The sequence below is a fragment of the Barbatula barbatula genome (genome assembly GCF_947034865.1).
Source record: "Barbatula barbatula genome assembly, chromosome: 11".
NCBI classification, from domain to species: Eukaryota; Metazoa; Chordata; class Actinopteri; order Cypriniformes; family Nemacheilidae; genus Barbatula; species Barbatula barbatula.
The window spans coordinates 11844495-11864985 of record NC_136774.1 but is presented as its reverse complement, the minus strand read 5'-3'; the positions used below and the strand labels follow the sequence as shown (position 1 = coordinate 11864985).

Below are 20491 nucleotides of genomic sequence, written 5' to 3'. Positions count from 1 at the left end.
TTTTGGGTGAACTGTCTCTTTAAGAATGGGGTAATGGAGAATACTAGTTCAACTTACTTGAATCAGCCCAGACACAATAGAATCAATTTAAAATAATGATGTTATGTTAAAGATATTTATCATACGTTTGTGTGAAGTTTTTAATGCATCAAAGGAAACAAAAGTTAAGCCATTTAAAATAAGCGACATGAATCAGGGCAGAAATCTCACAATCACAGCTATATTATACACCTTTCAGGGCAAAAAGAGTTTGCAATAGAATAAATGGTTTTAGTTAAGCATCGGTTGTTCTGATATGGTTTGGATTTAAGAAGTTAAGAAATGCTCCTTTTGAGCACATGGAGAGAGAGAGAGAGAGAGAGAGAGAGAGAGAGAGAGAGAGTTTTGGGTCATGGCTGTGTGATGAGCTGCAGTGTGTCTGTCCCTGCAGAGCTGGAGGGGAACGAGAGATGGCTTCAGGCTCTGCTCCACGGATTACGTAGGTTTACACGCTTCACACACATACTCACACACTACCGGAGCAGACTCTAATCAAGGCGTGTTGATTTCTGGGAGCGTGAATGATTCGCGGATGTGTTTGCATGCTGCTACGCTCGCAGATTCCAGCCTGATGATCTGTGTGTGCGAGAGAAAGTCTAAATAAAGACCTTTCACATGACTCGTGTCAGGCCTTCAACGCAAGTGTCATGTTCCACTTTGACCACAGTATAAAAATTGTTGCAGATAGGGTAAGAAATTCAAATGAACCAAGTCGAAGAATACTGTTGAAGTATTGTTCATCGTTGGGTCATGTTTAGGTGGTTAATTTTATAATAAAAATAAGTGTTACCGCAAGATCACAAATTGTGATGCAAACGTGGCCTTTCATTACATATGCACACTTGCAAATCGTAATCACTGGCTGTGCTTTCAAATGTCAGCGCTGTCTGAACTTTAAGCACCGTGCTAGAATGCTTTAGGAACACTGACACGAGTCATGTATCAGGACCTTAACAGCGCTGTGTTTTTGCACTGAAAATATGCTGCTTTTGATGCAGGGGTTGTGCTGACTGAGCTTGAGCGTTTCCACCTGCGCAAAATTGGAGTGATCTAGAGCGCTGTCCAGTGATCAGCTGTTTATTCATCAGATCATATGATGATCACGGGTTACGCATAATCTTTTTTGCACATTTTTGTACACGTCTCTGTGTGCAGATAAATCCCGGGCATTCTCTCCACTTGCGGACAATAAAAAGGCTCCTGGGGCGGATGACATTCGGGCCGTGGGCTTGGGACGACCTGTGATGTCACCGTATCAGCTCTCGCCCAGGGACATGGCCAAATTCAGCCACGAACAGCTGCTACACTATAACTCCTGTAAGACTACATTCACCGATATGAATTGTTCCAATAAATAATCACATTGCAAAGAATAGGCCGAAAATAAAATACATTTCACTTTATATATTATTTCTCTGATGTACTATGACTGAACACTTCAACAGAGATGAAATGTCATTTTGATCTCACTCTCTCTCTCCCTCTCTCTTTCTTAGCTTTGGCACCCAGTCTTCAGCCACAGGACAGGATGGTTGCAGTTCGGCCTCTCCATATCCCAGAACCCCCTCCCCTCATCTCCTCTGCCAAACCTGGTGGCTCCATCACACAGGTAAAAAACATCCATTCCATACCACGCTGGTAAATGTATGCGTATGTGGAGAATTATAAGAGCTGTGTTGTTTTGCATTGCAGGGTACTCCGGTGCAATTGCACAACACATCTCATAGCTCTGAGCATGGGAAAATCCCAGCCTCGGGATCCCTGGCTCTCTCCTGGATGGATCAGAGAAAGATGGGTGAGAGTCGCGAGTAGTCACAGATCAGCCGCTCAAATAATTTTCCACATCTGACCTTTTTCGTTCTTCTCAGGAGTGTATCCGGTGATCAAACAGGAGCAGTTGTCGCCTCGCGGGGCTTCTTCCTCTCAGGCTGAGAATCTCTCCATACAGGACAACACGACATCACGAGGTGAGTGACAATCTGAGAACTGTCGCTAACTAGCGTTTAATCTTATTTAAAGTCGATCCATATACATACTCACACACTCTCTCTCACAGGGCCCATGTCAGCGGTTCAGGGCGGAAGCATCACAAAGGGCATCCCAGGCACACGCGTGCATCAAGAGCCTTCGATATCGTATCGAGGAGGTTCCATCACTCAGGTACGAAGCCTCCTTTGCTAACACAGCCTGTGCTCTGCGCTTCAGTACTGAAGTATAAGGGATGCGTTTGTAGTTCGCCAGCGATATGGCGTTCATCTTTTCGGGATGTAACACATTGTGTAATTCAGCACAATCTCAGCGAACCCTCGGCTCGGATAAATACCTCTTAAGGAAATGGAACAGGCAGTGTTTCAGCCATAGCACATCACATGGTGACATAAGAAATAATCAGTTGCCATAACAACAGGTACACAGTGTCTCATCCTGGTCTCTCATTTTATTAATGTGTTTACATGTCTCATAGCAGCCTGGTGTCACTGATCTCACACACACACATTATGCGCCAACTGGCCTACTGTGACACCGATTACACGCTCGGGCAAATCAGAATAGGTGGGAGCAAGCAGGCCGTTTAATCAGACCGAGGTCAAGCCTGTGTGTGTGTGTGTGTGTGTGTGTTTATAGTGTAGTGCAGAGATCAGCTCTGAGCTTCACACACAACCTTCCCTTCTAAATAGTATGTGTGAGGCTAAAATATTGAATTTTGTGGCATTTATCTAGTTAATCTTAAAATAATCCGAGATCTACTTTTAATTTGTTAATTACATAATACAAGAAAAACATTTAAAGGTATAATATACTACGTCTTCAGAAGTGTATAAAGACCGTACATAATGAAGCGTTGTTTTTATTATCTTAGAATGAGCTACAGTGTTTCTATCTATATACACCGTGGGTCCCCTTACATGGAATTCATCATGTTGTTTCTACAGTAGCCCTAAACGGACAAACTGCTCTACAGAACGTGTTTCGTAAATACATTATCTACTTCAGCATCTTGAACATCTTTGTTCTCGTATCCTGTTTCTTCCGATGAGTGTCACTTACCCTGTAAGAGAAAGAAAGTGGAGAACTGACATGAGGGCGTGTAAATCATTACAGATTTCTGGTGTACTATTTTTCCCACACCAATTCGACTTGTAATTTATTGTACACAGCTGTAATCTAAATGTATGACAGTTATGAAACGGCGGTGACATAAAGAGGTTGATAAGCTGCTTTGTGTTCTGTGTGTTCAAGGGTCAGACCGGGTCAGGCAAACAGAGATCGCTTTTTAAACAACATAATAATTTCACTAGATAAATACGTTCATTTTGTCTCCCTTTTGTACATAAATGGTTTTGAACCAAGTCCTGTCCTCCTTTGGTGTGCATTGTGGACTGAAATGACCAGCGCTTTTAGTTGTCATCCTGAAGTAGTTTTTTGTTTGGCATGAGTCAACAGTTTTTTCTACTTAACCCTCTGAGCACCAGAACTTCCAGAAAAGAAAATGATTTTTTTAAAGCAACCATTACGCAATCATAAAAATAAGTTAACGTTTATTTTAGATTTTGTAGTTACAACATAATTCCTGTATATGAATGAATGAATGAATGAATGAATGGAGGCATTTATATAGCACTTTATTTTCTATTCTATGAGGGGGTCTCTCCTCAGATGCCACCATATATACAGTATACCATGTATAACAGGTTAACTGTTTATATGTGTGCGTTTAGGTAAATTTATTTTTTTTGTTTTCTTCTGTGAACTACTAACAACATCTCTTCCACATTTTTTAATTTACATTTATTTGCAGAAAATGAAAAATGGACAAACGGGTCAAAATTAAGAAAAGATGCTCTATATTTCTTTCAGACCTCATGAAGAGTTTGCGTCCAGAATGAGATTTTTATTTTGTCGTCATGTTTATATTGTGTTAGTTAGCTGTATTATTTGAGTTATTATGGCTTAAATCAAAACAAACCAACTGCAGTTTGATTGATATTAATTGGACTGCACAATAAAAAAAACTTTGATTTTTTAATATATGAAAATTTGTATTCAGGAAAAGTTATAATATTTTTTTGTGCAACACCCTTATATCACGGTTTTTATGTTTCTTGCGGTTGGTGTTTTAGCCACCTCCAAGGTTTGATTTTGTTGAAATTCAACAGACACTGGACTGGAATGGCCACAATACATCTAGAAATGCTGATTCAATAAAAATTTTGACTACTCTCTTAACGTTTTCCATGGCTGTATATGCACACATTTTATAAATGTTTAAATCTATTATATTATGGCTGTGGTCATGTGCAGTTAAACAAAAGTGTGTTGTCTCTTTCAGGGCACTCCTGCAGATGTGTTGTATAAGGGTACAATAACCCGTCTGATCACAGAGGATAGTCCCAGCAGAGAGAGGGGCAGAGAGGACACGCCATCCAAGGGACACGTTGTCTACGAGGGCATCAGTGGACACATCCTGTCTTATGACCGTAAGTGCACAAAATGAGACCTCAAATGAGAGGAAGACCGAACAAACAGTATTCTAACTGTCCTTTACATTTGTGGATTCTGTAGGGGGTCAAAATTCTAAAGAGGATGCTCGTGACATGGTCGGACTGAAGAGGTCCTACGACATGATGGAGGGGGGAATTTCTCGTGTGCCGTCCATTAGAGACTCAATGTCTGAAGGTGAGTTAGACCTCATGTCAGTATTCCAACAAGACTTATTTTATAAAGATTTCAAATAGTTTTTGTTTAAATTGTTTTCCTTTTTGTTGCAGGCTTGATCAGTCGGGCAATGCCTCACGAGCGAGAAAGTCCTCATCCCCACCACATCCGTGGATCCATATCTCAAGGTGAGAATGGTTTTGGAGCCAAACCTCATAGTCTACTCTAGACTGACCATATGTACTGGAGTGTGGTTGATGTTTATCTGCAACGATTTTCTTATCTCCTCTTCCAGGTATCCCGCGGGACGATTATTTGCGTCGGGAGGTCAAACAGATGAAGAGAGAGGGTTCTCCCTCACCACGCGGAGACCCTCTTAAGTCCCGTTCTCATGAGGTCATGGTGCCTACCGTCAAAGAGCCGGGACGCTCCATCCATGTCATACCTCCTGATGGGGTTGTGATAGGCAAACCTAAAGAGGGCTCCATCACCCAGGTAACCCCTAAACTTTTTTAATTTGTATGATAAATATAAATGTTTTGTATCATTGTCCCATAAGTAATATTGTTACTAGATAATTGACTGTGAATTGATATCTTATTGTAAACTAAATGTTATTACCATTTAATTCTTAATTAATTTATCTTATCTACATTTTTGTAGACTTTTTCTTAAACGCCCATCTAGGTTGGTTGTATAGATGCACATCAACAGTTTTATAATGTCAGATTCATAAATGTGACATTCATGACACAATATAATTCACATTTATAAAACATTTAGACAATCACGTCACTGCTCTTAATGGCATTGTCTGGAATGTACATCACACTGTTGTAATATTTTGTTGTCACTGTCCTGTTACACCTCCTAACTGAATGCCATCATGCTTCCACAGGGCACCCCTCTGAAACAGGATCCTATCGGCTCATCCAAGCGCCATGACGTACGCTCCATCATCGCCAGCTCCCCTCGGCCATACTCGGGACTGCCTCCTCATCTAGAGCTCAGACCCGAGCACAGAGGCTCGGACAGGGCCCGATGCGAAGACGCTGGGAGCAAATCCAGGCCGAGTGCTGTCGTCAGCACACCCAGCTCTCTGTCCCGTGGCTCCCCACTGCCCATGGGTGGAGAGCAGAGCGGCAGAGCTCATCACAGTCCAGTAGGCTACGAGGACCACAAAAGAGGTGGCTACCCCCCACCTTCTCACAGAGCCTCGCCTCTGTCAGGCAGAGACAGCTCACAGCGTTCACATGAAGGTAACGTACCCGACCAATAGTCAGAGTAGCTCAAATCTACATTCTGAGTTTAATGAGATTTCTCTGTGTGTTTAGGCTCCTGTAAGTCACAGCAACAGGAGAGAAGGACCACCCCCACCCCACGCGAGGTGAGGTCCACTAAATCTCCTCTATCTGTGAGTGAGCACAACGCGTCTCTCGCCTATGAGAGGATCCTGCAGGGGCTGGGAACCGACATGTGCCGTGGTCAGATTGCTCTGCAGTTCGACCCTGCCACTCTGCCCAGGGGCATCCCTATAGATCCAGGTACTGCCCACCGGTGCCATAAACCCATACAGTTTGTCTTCCTACTTTGTAATCTAAGGTGCAATCTCTTTTTCTTCGCAGCTGCTGCGTATTATCTGCCACGTCACCTGGCCCCCGTCCCTGGTTACCCTCATCCTTACCCTCCCTACCTGATCAGAGGTTTCCCCGAAACGGCAGCCATGGATAACCGACAGACGCTCTTCACAGACTACATCACTTCTCAGCACATGCACCAGTGGCCTGCCGCCGCTGCCATGGCCGCTCAGAGACCCGACCTGATCAGAGGCCTCACACCTCGAGAGCAGTCTGTTAACCTGGCCTACTCGCCCACACCCAGAGGTGAGGTGTTCTTAAAGGGGCAACATCTATTTTCCTCCATTTGAAGTTCTTTATCATATTAAACCAGTGTCTGACCTTCAGAATGAACTTTTACTGTATCTTTAAGACGTCTGATGTGATGTTAACTTACTACCATTAGTGATCGCCAGTGTTTTATTTGTTTTATGCGCAGTAACCTCTGCATCCCCCATGGATCGTATCACGTACATCCCAGGAACCTCTACAGGTTTCCCCAGCGGAGCTTACAACACGTCTCCCATCTCACCAGGTTCAAAACAGACACTTGTATCATTGTGGTTTAACAACTCATGAACCGTTCACTTACTTTGTGTTTCTCTGCTAACAGTGGGTGTGTCTCACATGAGCAAGATCCAAAGCGGTTCTTCCTCGGAGAGGGAACGAGAACGGGAGCGGGAGAGAGAGCGAGAAAGAGAACGAGAGAGGGATCGTGAGCGTGACAGAGAGCGAGAGAGGGACAGGGACAGGGAGAGAGAAAGAGAGAGAGAGCGAGAGCGAGAGAGGGATAGAGAGAGAGAACGGGAAAAATCTCTTAGTCATGGGAACGTGGAGCACGCACCTATATGGAGACCTGGTAAGACCTTAGCCATTTTTTGCTGAGAAGTCATTTCAACATACTATTTTACATTTTTAAATGTTTTTAGAAACACGTTTTACAACACACTTTTTCATCAAAATGATCACTAGTCTTCTTGCTAAACTCCCAATGTGTCTTGTGTTTGTCCAGGAGCACCAGAGCAGACGGGAGGCTGCAGCAGTTCTCGTCCTCCGTCCCATTCCTATAGTCACCAGCCGTCCCCGCTCTCCCCACGGACCCAGGACAACCTGCAGCAGAGACCCAGCGTCCTGCACAACACCAATTCCAAGAGTCTGCCCAACTCTGAGCACAACAGCCCCTCTGTGCTGCGGTGAGTCTTTGCACCTTGTTTGTAAAGTTGCAAGAACAGTTGCACACTAAACTTTTGTTTGCTACAATTGAGACTGAACTTTATCTATTAGACCATATTGACCGTGAGATGTGTAAGAGGGCAGTTTGTGTCTGGAAGATCCTGTGGTGTGGATCAAATCATTCTTGTTTTGGTCTTGCTTGGCAAAAGCCTTTAAAGTAGATAAACTTGTTTTGTATAAAATGCTAAATGGCTCTAATTTGATCATCGTAACCTCCTTTCTCAGGCCGCCAGGTTCTGGTCGCTACCATAGCTTTGGGCTTCCCCAAAGACCCGGAGATGGTTACCCCTCCAGTTCGGACCCGAGCGCTAAAGACTCCAGAGATGGGGGCAAAAGTCACGGGCGTGGAGGTCTGCCCAAACATCAAGATATCTCATCCTCAAAGTCTGACCCCAAGCTGGCAAGCCCGGGCGCAGGCGGGTCATATCCCTCTCCATACAGCCAGGGCCCTGGTGCCCACCACGGGTTGCCTCTGAGTCGTGGACACCCCTTACTGGCCCCCGAAAACACCGGCAGCAGCTCCATCGCGTACCGCGGCGGGGACGGCATCAGCAGCTCGTCAAGTAGGGAAAAGACTCAAAACAAAGTGATGTCCATACAGGAACACGAGCTTCGAGCACTCGGTAAGACCACCATGACAGCGGCCAACTTCATAAACGCGATAATCATGCATCAAATTTCTTGTGATGCGGCGATGCCAGAGACTGGTGCGCTTGCGACCAACGGCGCCTGTGATGGTAAGACGCTCTGGGACCTTTGGGCCGTTAATGCCACCTTCCCTCCCCCTCCCTCCCCTTCCTTTTCTCTACCAATCCACCCAACGTCTTTCCATCCCTCCACCCTTCCTGAATCCCTCCTGCCCCAACCCTGCCCACTACGTCTGTGGCCTAGTGCACGTTTGTGGTGGTTGGCATTGATCAGAATCAATCCAGTTTCATAAGCGCATTATTATTTTGGTTCTGTTCATTTCATTTGCTTTTTTAATATGCTTCTAGATTATGCTTTTATCTTTGATAGCATCTGAAGCATTGCTTAAAGACCACCAAAGGTTTTCCTTCCCTTTTAAATAACTTGACATATTAAACATTTGGAGGGGAGATTCTGCAGATTTCAGTCCAAACTTCCACAATTCCAAAAATCTTTAAGCTTATTAAACATCTGAGCTTTTGCTCTGTGACGGCCACAGGCGTACCATTTAGACCGGCCCAAATTGACGTTCTAGAGAGCAGCTTCTCTAGACCATAGAGAGATCCTGAGGTGAACTTTAAGAGCCCATGTATTACACAGTGATGTGATGCAAGCACTTCCTTATCTGCTTGCCTCTTGTGTTCCTCCTTTTATTTCTTTTTGTGTCATTTGGGGAACATTTCATCTTGGCCTGTTTCACTTCCTGTTTTGGAGGGAGGGCACTCTGGCACTACGGCAGTTTAATGACTACAAGCTTCGAGTTGTAGATAGAGTTGTGGGTTGCCTCAGACTTTTTATGACCATCAGTGCTCTCCAAACATGTGCATTGCTAAACATAATATGGGTGATTCTCACGGAATCTCGTCAAACACGATTTTCTCAAAAACACTCCTTTTTATTAAGAACAAGGTATGACATGTTTAAGAACATTAATTTCAAAACTTTTACTGACAGTTTTACAAGGTTTTGAGTTTTATTGATGATAAATTATCATTACCATTACAAACGTCAAACCCAAAGCATGTTTTTGTTTAGACCAGAAGCCATGATGCCTTAGCAAGTTTTCATTAATCATACATAATAAAACATAAATGAAAAATATTTTAATACAAAATTATACATGAAATGTTTTTGTAAATGCAGAAAACTATCTGTATTGGTAATGAGCATGAAAACATTTGTATACACAGACACAGCGTGACAAGATAATATTAAGCTTTTAACTAGAATAATATCAAGTAATCTGTTTAAGGGAACCCGGTGTATAGGGAGATGTATGGCTTAATGCGTTAGAATTTGTCGTTAGAAACACATCAAATATTTTCAATTCTTAATTTTTTTTTATGTAATACAAATTTTTAAGCCGCCATGTTCTTTTTCGATGACGTAAACTGGTTGCACGCACAGTGTGGGTCAGTTGTGGCCTAATGGTTAGAGCGTTGGGCTTGTGATCAGAAGGTTGCCGGTTCTAATCTCAGTGCCAGCAGGTCATGACTGAAGGGCCTTTGAGCAAGGCACCTTACCCCTGATTGCTCTGCAGTAATGTTCCACTGTATAAAACTACTTGTAAGTCGCTTTGGATAAAAGCGTCTGCCAAATGAATAAATGTAAATGTAAATGTAGCTAGGCATCCAAATTGAAGACAGACACATATCAGTTCTTCAGTTAATATAAGGTTCTGTAGGATAATATATATATATGTATAAAATTCTAAAATAAGAAAGAATATAAAGGCGCTATTTGGTGTATTTTCCTACATTTTAGCATTATTAGTCAGAAATTATTTTGGTTATTAATATATATATGTTTGTATTGTTTCTAATTTATTATATTCAGAATGTTTTAACCATTATACAATGCATTTTATCCAGATTTTGACTTTTTGATTTTGATTTATCAACATCATTAGCCTAACGTTATTTTCTTCTCTCCCTCGGTCATTAGCTGACGGGTGCTAATAGTGTGCTCTAAAACAGAATAAATATACCAAACCACAAGTATCTTATTATTATGTTTATCATTATATTCTCCTAATCCAAAAAGTATACAGTTATGGCTGATGCTGGTGTCTTAAAGGTGGTTGTTTAAAGCTATGATTTAATGCACGCTTACATTGAACAGACGCTTATTAATACTGAACGTGTTCTTCTTGGCTGGCTTGTGTCTAGAGGCCATCTCTGTCCCTGTGTGTTTATATATCTGATCTTATGTTTTATGTGGCATATTTTACTGTTATATATGGAAAACGTCTGTGCTTCGCTGAGAACAGGTTGCAACCAGTTGACAATCACGGAATGCCGCCATTTTGTTTAGTTTATGAACGCTGTGACAGTAACAGTTATATAGTTTTTTAATTTCCCAATTATAAAGTCAATGCCATTGTTCATATATGAAGCCATACATCGCTCTTTACCCAAGGATTCTTTTAACCTGCCATTTGAAAGGTACCGGTAGATGTTTCTTTACATAAAATCCATCTTAATGTAAATATTTTTGTGTTTAAACAGTCCTTTAAAAATGTTACGTAGTATGAGAATATCCGTCATGGATGCTGATTTATTTTTTATTATATATGAATATTCTGTCAAAAAAAATTTATCATTAGAGAACATCTACTAGAACATCTAATTGTTTTTTCATAATCTTTTAATTTTACTAGATTTCATCGGAAAAAGCAATAAAACACAGAATTAATTCCTGTTAAAATTATGCTTTGTCCAAGGTAGAAAACACAGTTTTGTAGATTTTGATAATTGGTTTCATGGTTTCCCATATTCGTTTTTTGTTCTTACGTGTGCTGAAACACCCTTCGTCACACTGTAAGATCTGCTTGACTGCCTCAGACGGAGCCCTGTTGCAACTGACTCCTTCAATTCTGCATCTCAGGTGTCACCTTATAAAGTTTGATATGAACCCAGAGTTTCTGTCGCAGCTAATATTTCTGTATCAGTATGTACTTCCCACAATTCACATGTTTTGTTGAGTTTACTATTATTTAAAAATGTGGAAATAGCAAAGTTAACTTCTGACTGTTAGTGTAAAGCGTGGTTATCCAGCAGACCTATCCGCCTCTCCTGCCCACACGGCTCATTTCAAACACACATTCTGTTGTTTTTCATTCCGTTTCTGTCGTGCACATTTCTGCTCTGCTTTACATTTATAACCGAGGCGAGAGCCTCCATAACGTCTCTCGAACACATGCGAGCGAGTCATTGAGTATTCCCAGAGCTTGTATGTGACCGCACTGCTTACACACCTGTCTGTACTCTTATCCTCACGGTGCTCAGCTCAATACTCAACGGAGCTCTCGTGTCTGTCTCTCTCTACCTGCGCGTGTGCTGATGTGTATGTTGTGTGTGTGTTGCCCCCTCTCCAGCAGCTCAGCAGCATCTGTACGGATCCGAGGACAGACTTTCTCCTGGTCATCAGTCACCTTCACCCGCTGTTAAGGGATCGCAGAGGGTGGTCACGCTTGCCCAGCACATCAGCGTAAGTCCATCCATCAGTGTCATTTCTCCTGGCCACTGACTAAACATTGCATTTTCGGTCTTCATATTTTTATTTCGCATTAGCAGTATTGCACACATCATCATTTGATGGACATTATTGATGTTTCGGGGTATTTAATGCACACATCACTAACAGGGTTAAAATGTTCTTTAGTTATGATGTTAATAATAATCATTTATTTTCAAGTTACTAATAAAGCCAATTTTGTACCGTTTGGCACTGGTTGAACGGACACTGTGTATACAAACACATACATGATGAATGTGTCATCTCTTCAGGAGGTGATCACCAAAGACTACACACGTCAGTCGCAGCAAGGCCAGATTGGAGGTCAGTCCGCACTACAGCCTGTCTTCGGGTATCACAGTTCCCCTGTGCTGGATCTCACACGGCCACCGAGCACCCCTCAGGTTCAGGCCCCCACAGAGCCTAATGCCAACTCCCGCTACACCCCAGAGGGCTCTACTGCTGAGAGGGACAGAGGGAGAGACAGGTAAAAAGACACAAGTTGACCTCTTGTGAGGTTTAGCATGTTTCTGTATTCAGCACTGATGCATTTGTATTGCAGGTCTCCTCCTCAGAGTAAAGCGTCTCCAGTGAGTCTTTCTGCTGATGGGATTGAACCAGTCTCACCACCAGGAGCCATATCAGAACCCGAGACACCAAACGCTGCCTACCCCAATGAACAAGCAGAACAGGGGTATAACATACAAACACACACAGTACACAAACAAATGAAAATATACTTAGCAGTTTGTTTACTTTTTCTGTCTACTTTTCTTTGTCAGTATGGGGTCTCGTTCTCCAGCCAGCAGTTCTCAACCACCAGCTTTCTTCAGCAAACTGACCGAGAGCAACTCTGCCATTGTCAAGAGCAAAAAGGAAATGATTAAAAAGATGGTGGTGGGCACCGAGGCTGAATTCAGTGAGTTTGTGGGACTAAATCCGACTGTTGAACATACATTGTTTGGTTTCTGAAAGGTCACATCTTCATTTCTGCCTATCCCTGTCTCACTTATAGATCAGGGTCAACCTGGAACAGAAATCTTCAACATGCCTGTCTCTATGAATGCAGGTGAGCCGATTCATCAGTCTTCGTGTCGTTCTGTAAAAATGTTTGCCAGCTTATTCAATTTCTCAGTGTGTAAGAAAAAGCTGTTGTTTTACAACAAGCACCATCTCTTTCAGGACCCGTGAGCGTGCGCAGTCACCCGCCACCAGAGACCGGCGGTAATACTATCGGTTTAGAAGCCATCATCAGAAAAGCCCTAATGGGCAATTTAGAAGAACAGATGGACGATCGCTCGCCTTCAGGCTCCCTAAACTCGGTAAATGTTGGCATGCCAGCTGGTGGAATGCCGGCTGGATCAGCTGATGGCCGATCTGAAGACCCTTATTCCCTGCCAGGTGAGCCAAAACAAAACCTTATAAAACCACTTACCTTCATCACAGAATGTGTGCTGTTTTAAACTTGTTAGAATGTGTGGACCTAGTAAGCACAATGTGACATTCTAAAGGCCTGTCCGCTACATAAAGTGATAGCTTAAGTGATAGTTCGTAAAGGTTATTGAATGTCACACTATGAACAGCTGATCACTATTTGAAACCACATGTCATATTAAGTGTCTATAGACCATTTTGCAATAAGTAAACAGTGATCCAGAAGCACTTCCTGTTTCAGATTTTTCCTAATTCACTTGTATAATTACGTCTTAAAGATGTTTTTTTAGAACTTTGATTCACTTGTAAATGTTCTGTTAGTTGCATGCATTTTGTTGTAACATTTGAAATCCGAAACAGGAAGTGCTTCTGGACCAGTTTGTTTACAATATCGTCTGTATGTGCATTCTTAGGGAAATCCAAAGGAAGTGGGCGTTCTAATGGCCGCAAGACCAAGTCACCTGGACCTGGTCTGTCTGGAGGTGAGAGACCGTCCTCCGTGTCCTCTGTCCACTCAGAGGGAGACTGCAACCGCCACACCCCGCTTACCAACAGAGTCTGGGAGGACAGACCCTCATCTACAGGTACATATACCAATAAATAAAATATACCAATTAAATTGATAGTTTTAAAATGTATTTGTGTATCAAGTGATCATCTGATCGGCTGATCAAATCTTTCGATTATCTGCGCAGGTCCCACTCCATTCCCCTGTAACCCCCTGACCATGCAGATGCGTCTCCCCAGCGGCATCATGTCAGGGCCTTCTCCGTCCCCCACGCATTCGGGAGCATCAGCGTCCTCGCAGGGCCAGGCTCAGCCCCGCACCTGGGAGGAAGAACCCAAGCCTCTACTCTGCTCTCAATACGAGACGCTGTCAGACAGCGAGTGAACACACACCTTACATGTACACTAGGGCGACTGAACGTTTGCTGCTTGATGAACAGAACACACACACATGTATACTCGTGTCCATACTGAGACAAATGCTTACGGGAACATGCATCCATCTCCGCTCGGACGGTTAACATGGCATAAAATATGCATATTGACATCCCTCACTGATACCTCTACATACACATATCCATGCATGCACATGCAAAGACGCTCGTCACACTCCCAGAAATTGGTCCCTAGCAAGGGCCGTCGGTGTAAAGACTCCATTGGCGCTGGCCGTACCCCAGCACACACACACACACACGCACACAGCTAGTGCATTACACGGCTGGAGATGTGCTGGTGTGTTGATGTGTCGTGCGTGTGCATGTTTGTGAATCTGCACACGTGTTAAAGTGTGCCATCACTCCTGGACTACTTGTAGGAAGAATCACTTTTTAGTCATTTTTTAATGTACTTCTATTAGTGTCGTCTTGCTGGCCTTATCAGAGTTGACTCATGGACTCATCTGTTGTGTTGATGCATTTAGGAGCATTCCTCATTAGACTGCTCAGGACACACACTTATACCGTAACTGCAACTTTTTGTTCTTGTGTGCGGCTTGTTGCGAAGGCTGGATGAATCCTCTGCAGATATGAGAACCGCACACATGCATGTACACCCACTTAGTTCTCTTCCACAGACCTCAGCCCTATGTTTCTGTTCTTAACATTGACATCTGACTGACTGGATTTGATGTCATTTGAGTGCATTTGAAGCATACGTCAGGCGTGATATGACAAAATGGTTTCAGAGATGCAGGTTTGGCAATCCCTGTGCTGCGAATGTTTCATTTCATCTGCCGTAATGTGTTTTGTTCTTATATCTTGCAGAGTTTACATGAAGGGCCATATCATTGGTTTACAGGGTACACATACTGTTAACTTGATGACATCATACTTTCATTTTCTGTTCGGAGATCCTGTTGGCACTCAGAAATGACTCTAGCAGACCAATAATTCAGTTTCTTCTCTTTTGATGGGAGATGTTTTGTTAAGCACCAGTTCATCGCTATTTTGGATTTTTCTTTAATATACAATACCCTTGTTGTTTTGGTTTATTTGGATTGTATTTTTTATGTAACAAGTTAAGCACTTAGTGAGCAAGCGGTTCTTGTTGATGTCTTTCAATGGAAGCCAACTTTAAAGAACGCAACTTTTTACACAGCATTTATTTTCTTATACAGTATTTTGTTTATTTGTTTACCGTTCACTTACCTTGTGAAGCGTTCCACTCTCTGGCGACAATCACAAGATTGTGGACGCGTTTTTAGTGGAAGCTGCTTTGTCTGATTTTCGTCATCTTCTCTGAATGTTCCATCAAACCTTCTCACATCTGTCGGTTGAAGAGAAAAAAGCCATGCTGCCTGACTAGGTCTCTTACATTACATTTAGAGCTGCTTTGGGTCTGTTCCGTGCGGTTAAAGAAAGGTTCGGGTGCGTGAATACTCTCACAGGGTTGGCTTTTTTCGTGCGCTTATTTAAGAGATAATAAAGAGGTGACCTCGCCTCGTGTAAACCGTATTCCCTCCCATTGTACAGTTTTAAAAGTAATTCTAGTATTAAGTGCCATGTATTTGACATTTCTCAAGTTCAAACTACCAAGTGACTACGCACAACTTTTTGTTTTTATATCATTTTCGTTTTCTCCTTGTAATGCCAAGGTTGTACAATTTGTCACAAACACGAGCGATGAGGTTTTAGAATGAACGGTGACTGTCGAAAGTTGTGTTTTCACTAAACGCGGTCTTGGATTTTCCTCCCACCTCTATGATGGGATTACTAATTGTTTTGCATGCATATTAGATATGAAATGTTTTAACTCGTATTGTTTGATTTTTATTTGTCACACTTGTTTTACTATAAAAGTTATCTTTAATCGCAATGTTCATTGTGTTCTCCAGACTTGAACTCTGGAGAAGATCATTAAAAAAGATGAATATTCAACGGTGGGTTTTATCCGGTCTCGGGGTATTTTTCTGTAACAATGGTCAAGGACAGTTTAAGTGCACTACCTAGTGTGGTTTTGTAAACGGGGCTTTGTTTCAGTCACTTCAATCTTAAATGCACTCAAAGTCTGTTCTCATACAGGATGTTTAAAAAGTTGCTTTAACCAGAACATTATAGAAGCATTAAAATAATAATCCCAGAATGCTCTGATTTGAGATTAAGACATATCACATCAGACAGCATTTTATTTTGTGAACGTCACTCTAAATCCAGTGTTTTCTTGTATAGTGAGCACCGCCCCCTTTCTTTCCTATATATTGCCTGTTTGTTTGATTTGTTGTCAGATGCTCTTTGACTGAGGACAGTGTTGCACTTTCCTTGGCTGTGGAAGATATTCATTCAGAATCAAACGTGGATGAAGAGGAGAATGCTGATATAACAATGGCTGAAAGAAGCCCCTCTTAAAGAACGGGAAAGTTCAGTAGTTTTTCTGGTGGCATCTGTTTTGTACAACCATTTTGTGCATATTCTTTTCTTTCATTTTTCTTTTTTTATTAAGACCCACTGTATTATAGCAAGGAGTGTAAATAAACCTAAAGGCTGTACATATTTATGTGATTTGCTGCAAGATTGATATTCACACTGTTGTATTTCAACATGGCCACCAGCAAGCTTTGTGGATAGCAGTGTAAAAATTAAACAAACAGAAAAAAAAAAACACTGCCTTAATGTTTAAATAAAAAGCGTATTGCCATTGATTTGTTTTCTGTGCTTTTTTCTGTATTAATGATTACAACTGTTATGATCTATTTGTCATGCATGACAGGCACTATCAAACAAATAGTTTTTCAGTCCAAGCCCTGGGAGTCCCCTTGGAGTGCACATTACAAGCTCTGTGTGAGCAGTTCAACTCAGCACGCACCGCATGCACAGATTCCAATGCAATGTCGCCTCTCTTGGACAAAATTATAAAGGTCAGGATCCCCAGTCAAACAGAGATTCTGTTGAATGTCACTCACACACAATTTAGACCTTGTTCATTATTGACCATTCCTGTGTCGGTCTTGATATTATTTTAGGAAACATCAAATAGTAATTAAATTCTTTATAATGGATTATACTTTTTGGAAACCCATCAGAATGGTTATCTAAACAATTCATAATACACATTTAAAATCAACAACATAAAATACGTATAGTAAACAATCAATCTCACTTTCACTGTCAAGACCTGTGCAATGCTTTTGATGAACAATATTTCATCCTCACAAACTGCTTTAAAGGGATAGTTCACCCCAAAATAAAAATTCTGTCATGTACTGCCCTTCGAATTGTTCCAACCTGTATGAATGTCTTTGTTCAATAATCAATCAATGGTGGCCAAGAACTGTTTTGTTACAAGGATTCTTCCAAATATCGTTCTCCGTGTTCATCAGAACAGAAAATGATTCCGTTCTGGAACAACTGGCGAGTGAGTAAATCCAAATCGTGACAGAATTTTCATTTTCCCTTTTCAACAATCACTTTTACGTTGTATATGTAAACACTGATGTCAGGAACTGAGTATAATTTGTCAATAGGCCTACAGTTACAAGTATTTCCGGTGTGTTTTACAATCGATGGGTAGTTTTTTGTAGCAATGCTTGAAAAGTATAGAGTATGAGTAACAAATAAAACAAAGGGGTTTCATGAAATCATTTACATTTTTCCATCGTTTTGAATCTTTAAATTGTTTCATTGGTGTAAAATAAAAAACAAAAGAGCTGGAGAGGAGCCCTGCATTATAAGCTCTGTGTAATTTTTCTTCATATCAATCTCATACTCACACTATTACCAGGAATTTCCCATATAAAATACATTTGGAATATAAATCACAAACCTAACTTTTAAAATATGTTACTTTTCAATAAATAAATAACTTTATAATTGTCATACAGACATACACATTACAGGGGATACCCAAAACACTTCTAACTCTTCAATTGACCTTTTTTCCATCAATTTACATTCTCAATGAATCTCTTGTTTAAAAATAGGCTGTGTAAACCATCATATTAGCCAAACCAGCTATTTGTAAAAACCAAAATGTTTACAGTACTTATTTTGAATATTTGGTGTTTGAAAAGTATGTGGCTTGTACATCTTGTATCTCGGGGGAAACGAACTGTAAGACTGTTTGTTTGTTTTATGAAAGAAGGGTGAATGAGGTTGATTGTGATTCTTCAAATAGTTTCCTAAACTCGCCAGAGACTATATGCCGAGACTAAATAATGTTATATTATGGGCCTGTAGTCGCTTTGCAGCGTCCTCTGCTGGTAACCTTATGTTGATGGGAAAAATTAGATTTTTCTATAAATTAGAAAATGTATTCACTATATTCGTTTCGTTTTATTAGAAAAATAAATGTATTATAATAATTTAAAACGAATATAAAGCGAACGGTAGATAAATGCGGATTGAGTAAATGTATGCACAATATTTACTCTAATTTAAAGCAGACATATGTCACCAGGGGGCACTGTTCACTTGTGATTTATCTTAAGTTTACTTAACAGACAAAACTGTGCTCATTACTATACAAAACATTAGTCACATCATCACAGTGTCCCATCATTGGTTGTTATGTCTTAAACCAATGAAATCAAAATCATTGTGAACGTGTTTTGAGCTATTGTCTAGTAAACAAATGAAAACAATCTGCATGGAAATGGCAACTATGCAGCTGTGGGCTGTAAATTAGACATGTATGAATACTGACAGGTTTTCGGTGTTCAAGGAAAAAGTTTCAGAAGCGCTTTGTGTTTGTGTTCGAGCAGTTAGGCTTGACTTTCAATATCATAAGTGGACAGATAGTGACAACACGTGGCTGCCCTTTCCAAACAGTGGGTCTTATTGCCAGTTAGCAATACCCCAAAGCAAAGCATCATCTAATCACCTGCGTTTAAATACATTACATAGTGGTACATGCGCATGGCACTACAAATTAAAAATCATGTATTAATATTAAAATTGACGAATTTCTCAGGCTTAAAACAAACAAAACCCTGTGATATTAATGCTTTGTAAAGGAACTGCTGTTCTGACTTGTAAGGTGGTATTATAAACCTTGTACTAACTTGTAAGGTGGTATTATAAACATCTCTGATTGGTGGTTCACTTCTGGAGGGACACCATTATGAAAAAGCTGTCGGGGCGGTTATACCAAAGCCCCTTTAAAAAGAAAGCCTGCTATCATTAGGAAAGGAGACAAGGAGTTCGTTTTTTGAATGGATGTCAATGAGTTTCAATGTCTCATTTCGGAAGGCTACGTCCTCTGGAGGTCTCATTTGAAGCCTGTTACGTCATCGATGCTGTCTCATAAAAGCAGCCTTCTGATGAGACCTTTCACGAGAATTCAGAGGACTCATGAGGTGTATCCTTCGTTGCTAGAGATAACCCACAATATTTTGTCTGTATTAACATTCACAATTTGTGTTGAGGCATTTTTTATATAGGTTTACAAGAGGCATTATAGTAAATAGGTTGTGTTGTGATTTTTAAACGTTTAAAACCGTTAGACAAAAAAAAATTACCCAAAAAAGGTACATTTGTTTAACTCATTTGGCATTGTTTAGGGTAGAAGGTAGTAAACCTTTTACCTCTTGATTGTCAGAGCAACGTAGTACTTCCCGTTTCCTTTTTTGCCAGTATGTCATGTCGTCTTTAAATCTAAGTTGAGGATACCGCATCCTATAGAGGATGACCTCCGGAGGACACGAGGGCGCAGCCTTACGAGACACCGCTAATATTATCCGACCGCAATTCCAGGACTTTATTTTTTGTGACAGCGCATATTGTACCGAATCGGAGTTCTGAGAACCGCAGTCCCAAGGACTCACATTTTTGAGGACCGAAAAGTGCACAAGACAGTATTTCCACCCAATTCTAACTACTTTAGAGTTTTATAAACCTTTAAAAGCTCTAATCCAACTTTAGTTCTTACAATTAAACCTTATTGCTGACATGCTTAATGTGGAGTAATTATTGTGACTAACTAGTATAAGATAAACATCAAGTAAAATGAGCAATAAGCTTCGTATACTGTGCTAGGCTTTAATAGACTAGTTTTGATGCACTCATGTATTTTTGTTGCCCATGCTGTTATAATTGCTTCCAATGTTTCCTCATCTGTAAGTCGCTTTGTATAAAAGCGTCTGCTAAATGACTAAATGTAAACATGTATGCAAATGCAGTAAATCATGGTATAGCCTTTTCAGTCACTAGATTAACGACATTTCAAGTACAGAGTGAAGGTAGGGGTAGACAGGACTGAGGGTAGATTTAAGATGGTGTATATTTAAAAGAACAAATGTCAACATGAACAACATTCATGCACCTGTAAAGTATAAAAATATCTTTATTAAAGAGTCACATCAACAGGTTCAA

The 20491-nt window shown here is 41.1% G+C and overlaps 1 protein-coding gene across 3 annotated transcripts in view; it reads left to right on the top strand.

The window, feature by feature from the left end:
* ncor2 (nuclear receptor corepressor 2) overlaps window positions 1–16824 on the top strand; it is a 70137-nt gene extending 53313 nt beyond the window's left edge. For 2 of the 3 annotated variants that reach the window (XM_079467495.1, XM_079467496.1), the window contains exons 23-47: window positions 431–478; window positions 1195–1356; window positions 1536–1648; window positions 1732–1834; window positions 1908–2006; window positions 2096–2199; window positions 4370–4517; window positions 4603–4716; window positions 4809–4883; window positions 4991–5190; window positions 5594–5954; window positions 6030–6239; window positions 6321–6578; window positions 6751–6846; window positions 6925–7170; window positions 7324–7504; window positions 7770–8167; window positions 11608–11720; window positions 12020–12234; window positions 12310–12441; window positions 12530–12666; window positions 12763–12816; window positions 12930–13148; window positions 13595–13765; window positions 13877–16824. In XM_079467495.1, coding sequence (XP_079323621.1) covers window positions 431–478; window positions 1195–1356; window positions 1536–1648; window positions 1732–1834; window positions 1908–2006; window positions 2096–2199; window positions 4370–4517; window positions 4603–4716; window positions 4809–4883; window positions 4991–5190; window positions 5594–5954; window positions 6030–6239; window positions 6321–6578; window positions 6751–6846; window positions 6925–7170; window positions 7324–7504; window positions 7770–8167; window positions 11608–11720; window positions 12020–12234; window positions 12310–12441; window positions 12530–12666; window positions 12763–12816; window positions 12930–13148; window positions 13595–13765; window positions 13877–14073 — 4154 coding nt within the window. In that variant the 3' untranslated portion in view covers window positions 14074–16824. The remainder of the gene's footprint in view (window positions 1–430; window positions 479–1194; window positions 1357–1535; window positions 1649–1731; window positions 1835–1907; window positions 2007–2095; window positions 2200–4369; window positions 4518–4602; window positions 4717–4808; window positions 4884–4990; window positions 5191–5593; window positions 5955–6029; window positions 6240–6320; window positions 6579–6750; window positions 6847–6924; window positions 7171–7323; window positions 7505–7769; window positions 8168–11607; window positions 11721–12019; window positions 12235–12309; window positions 12442–12529; window positions 12667–12762; window positions 12817–12929; window positions 13149–13594; window positions 13766–13876) is intronic. The other variant, XM_079467497.1, reaches the window with a different exon arrangement.
* The last annotated feature ends 3667 nt before the right edge of the window (window positions 16825–20491 follow it).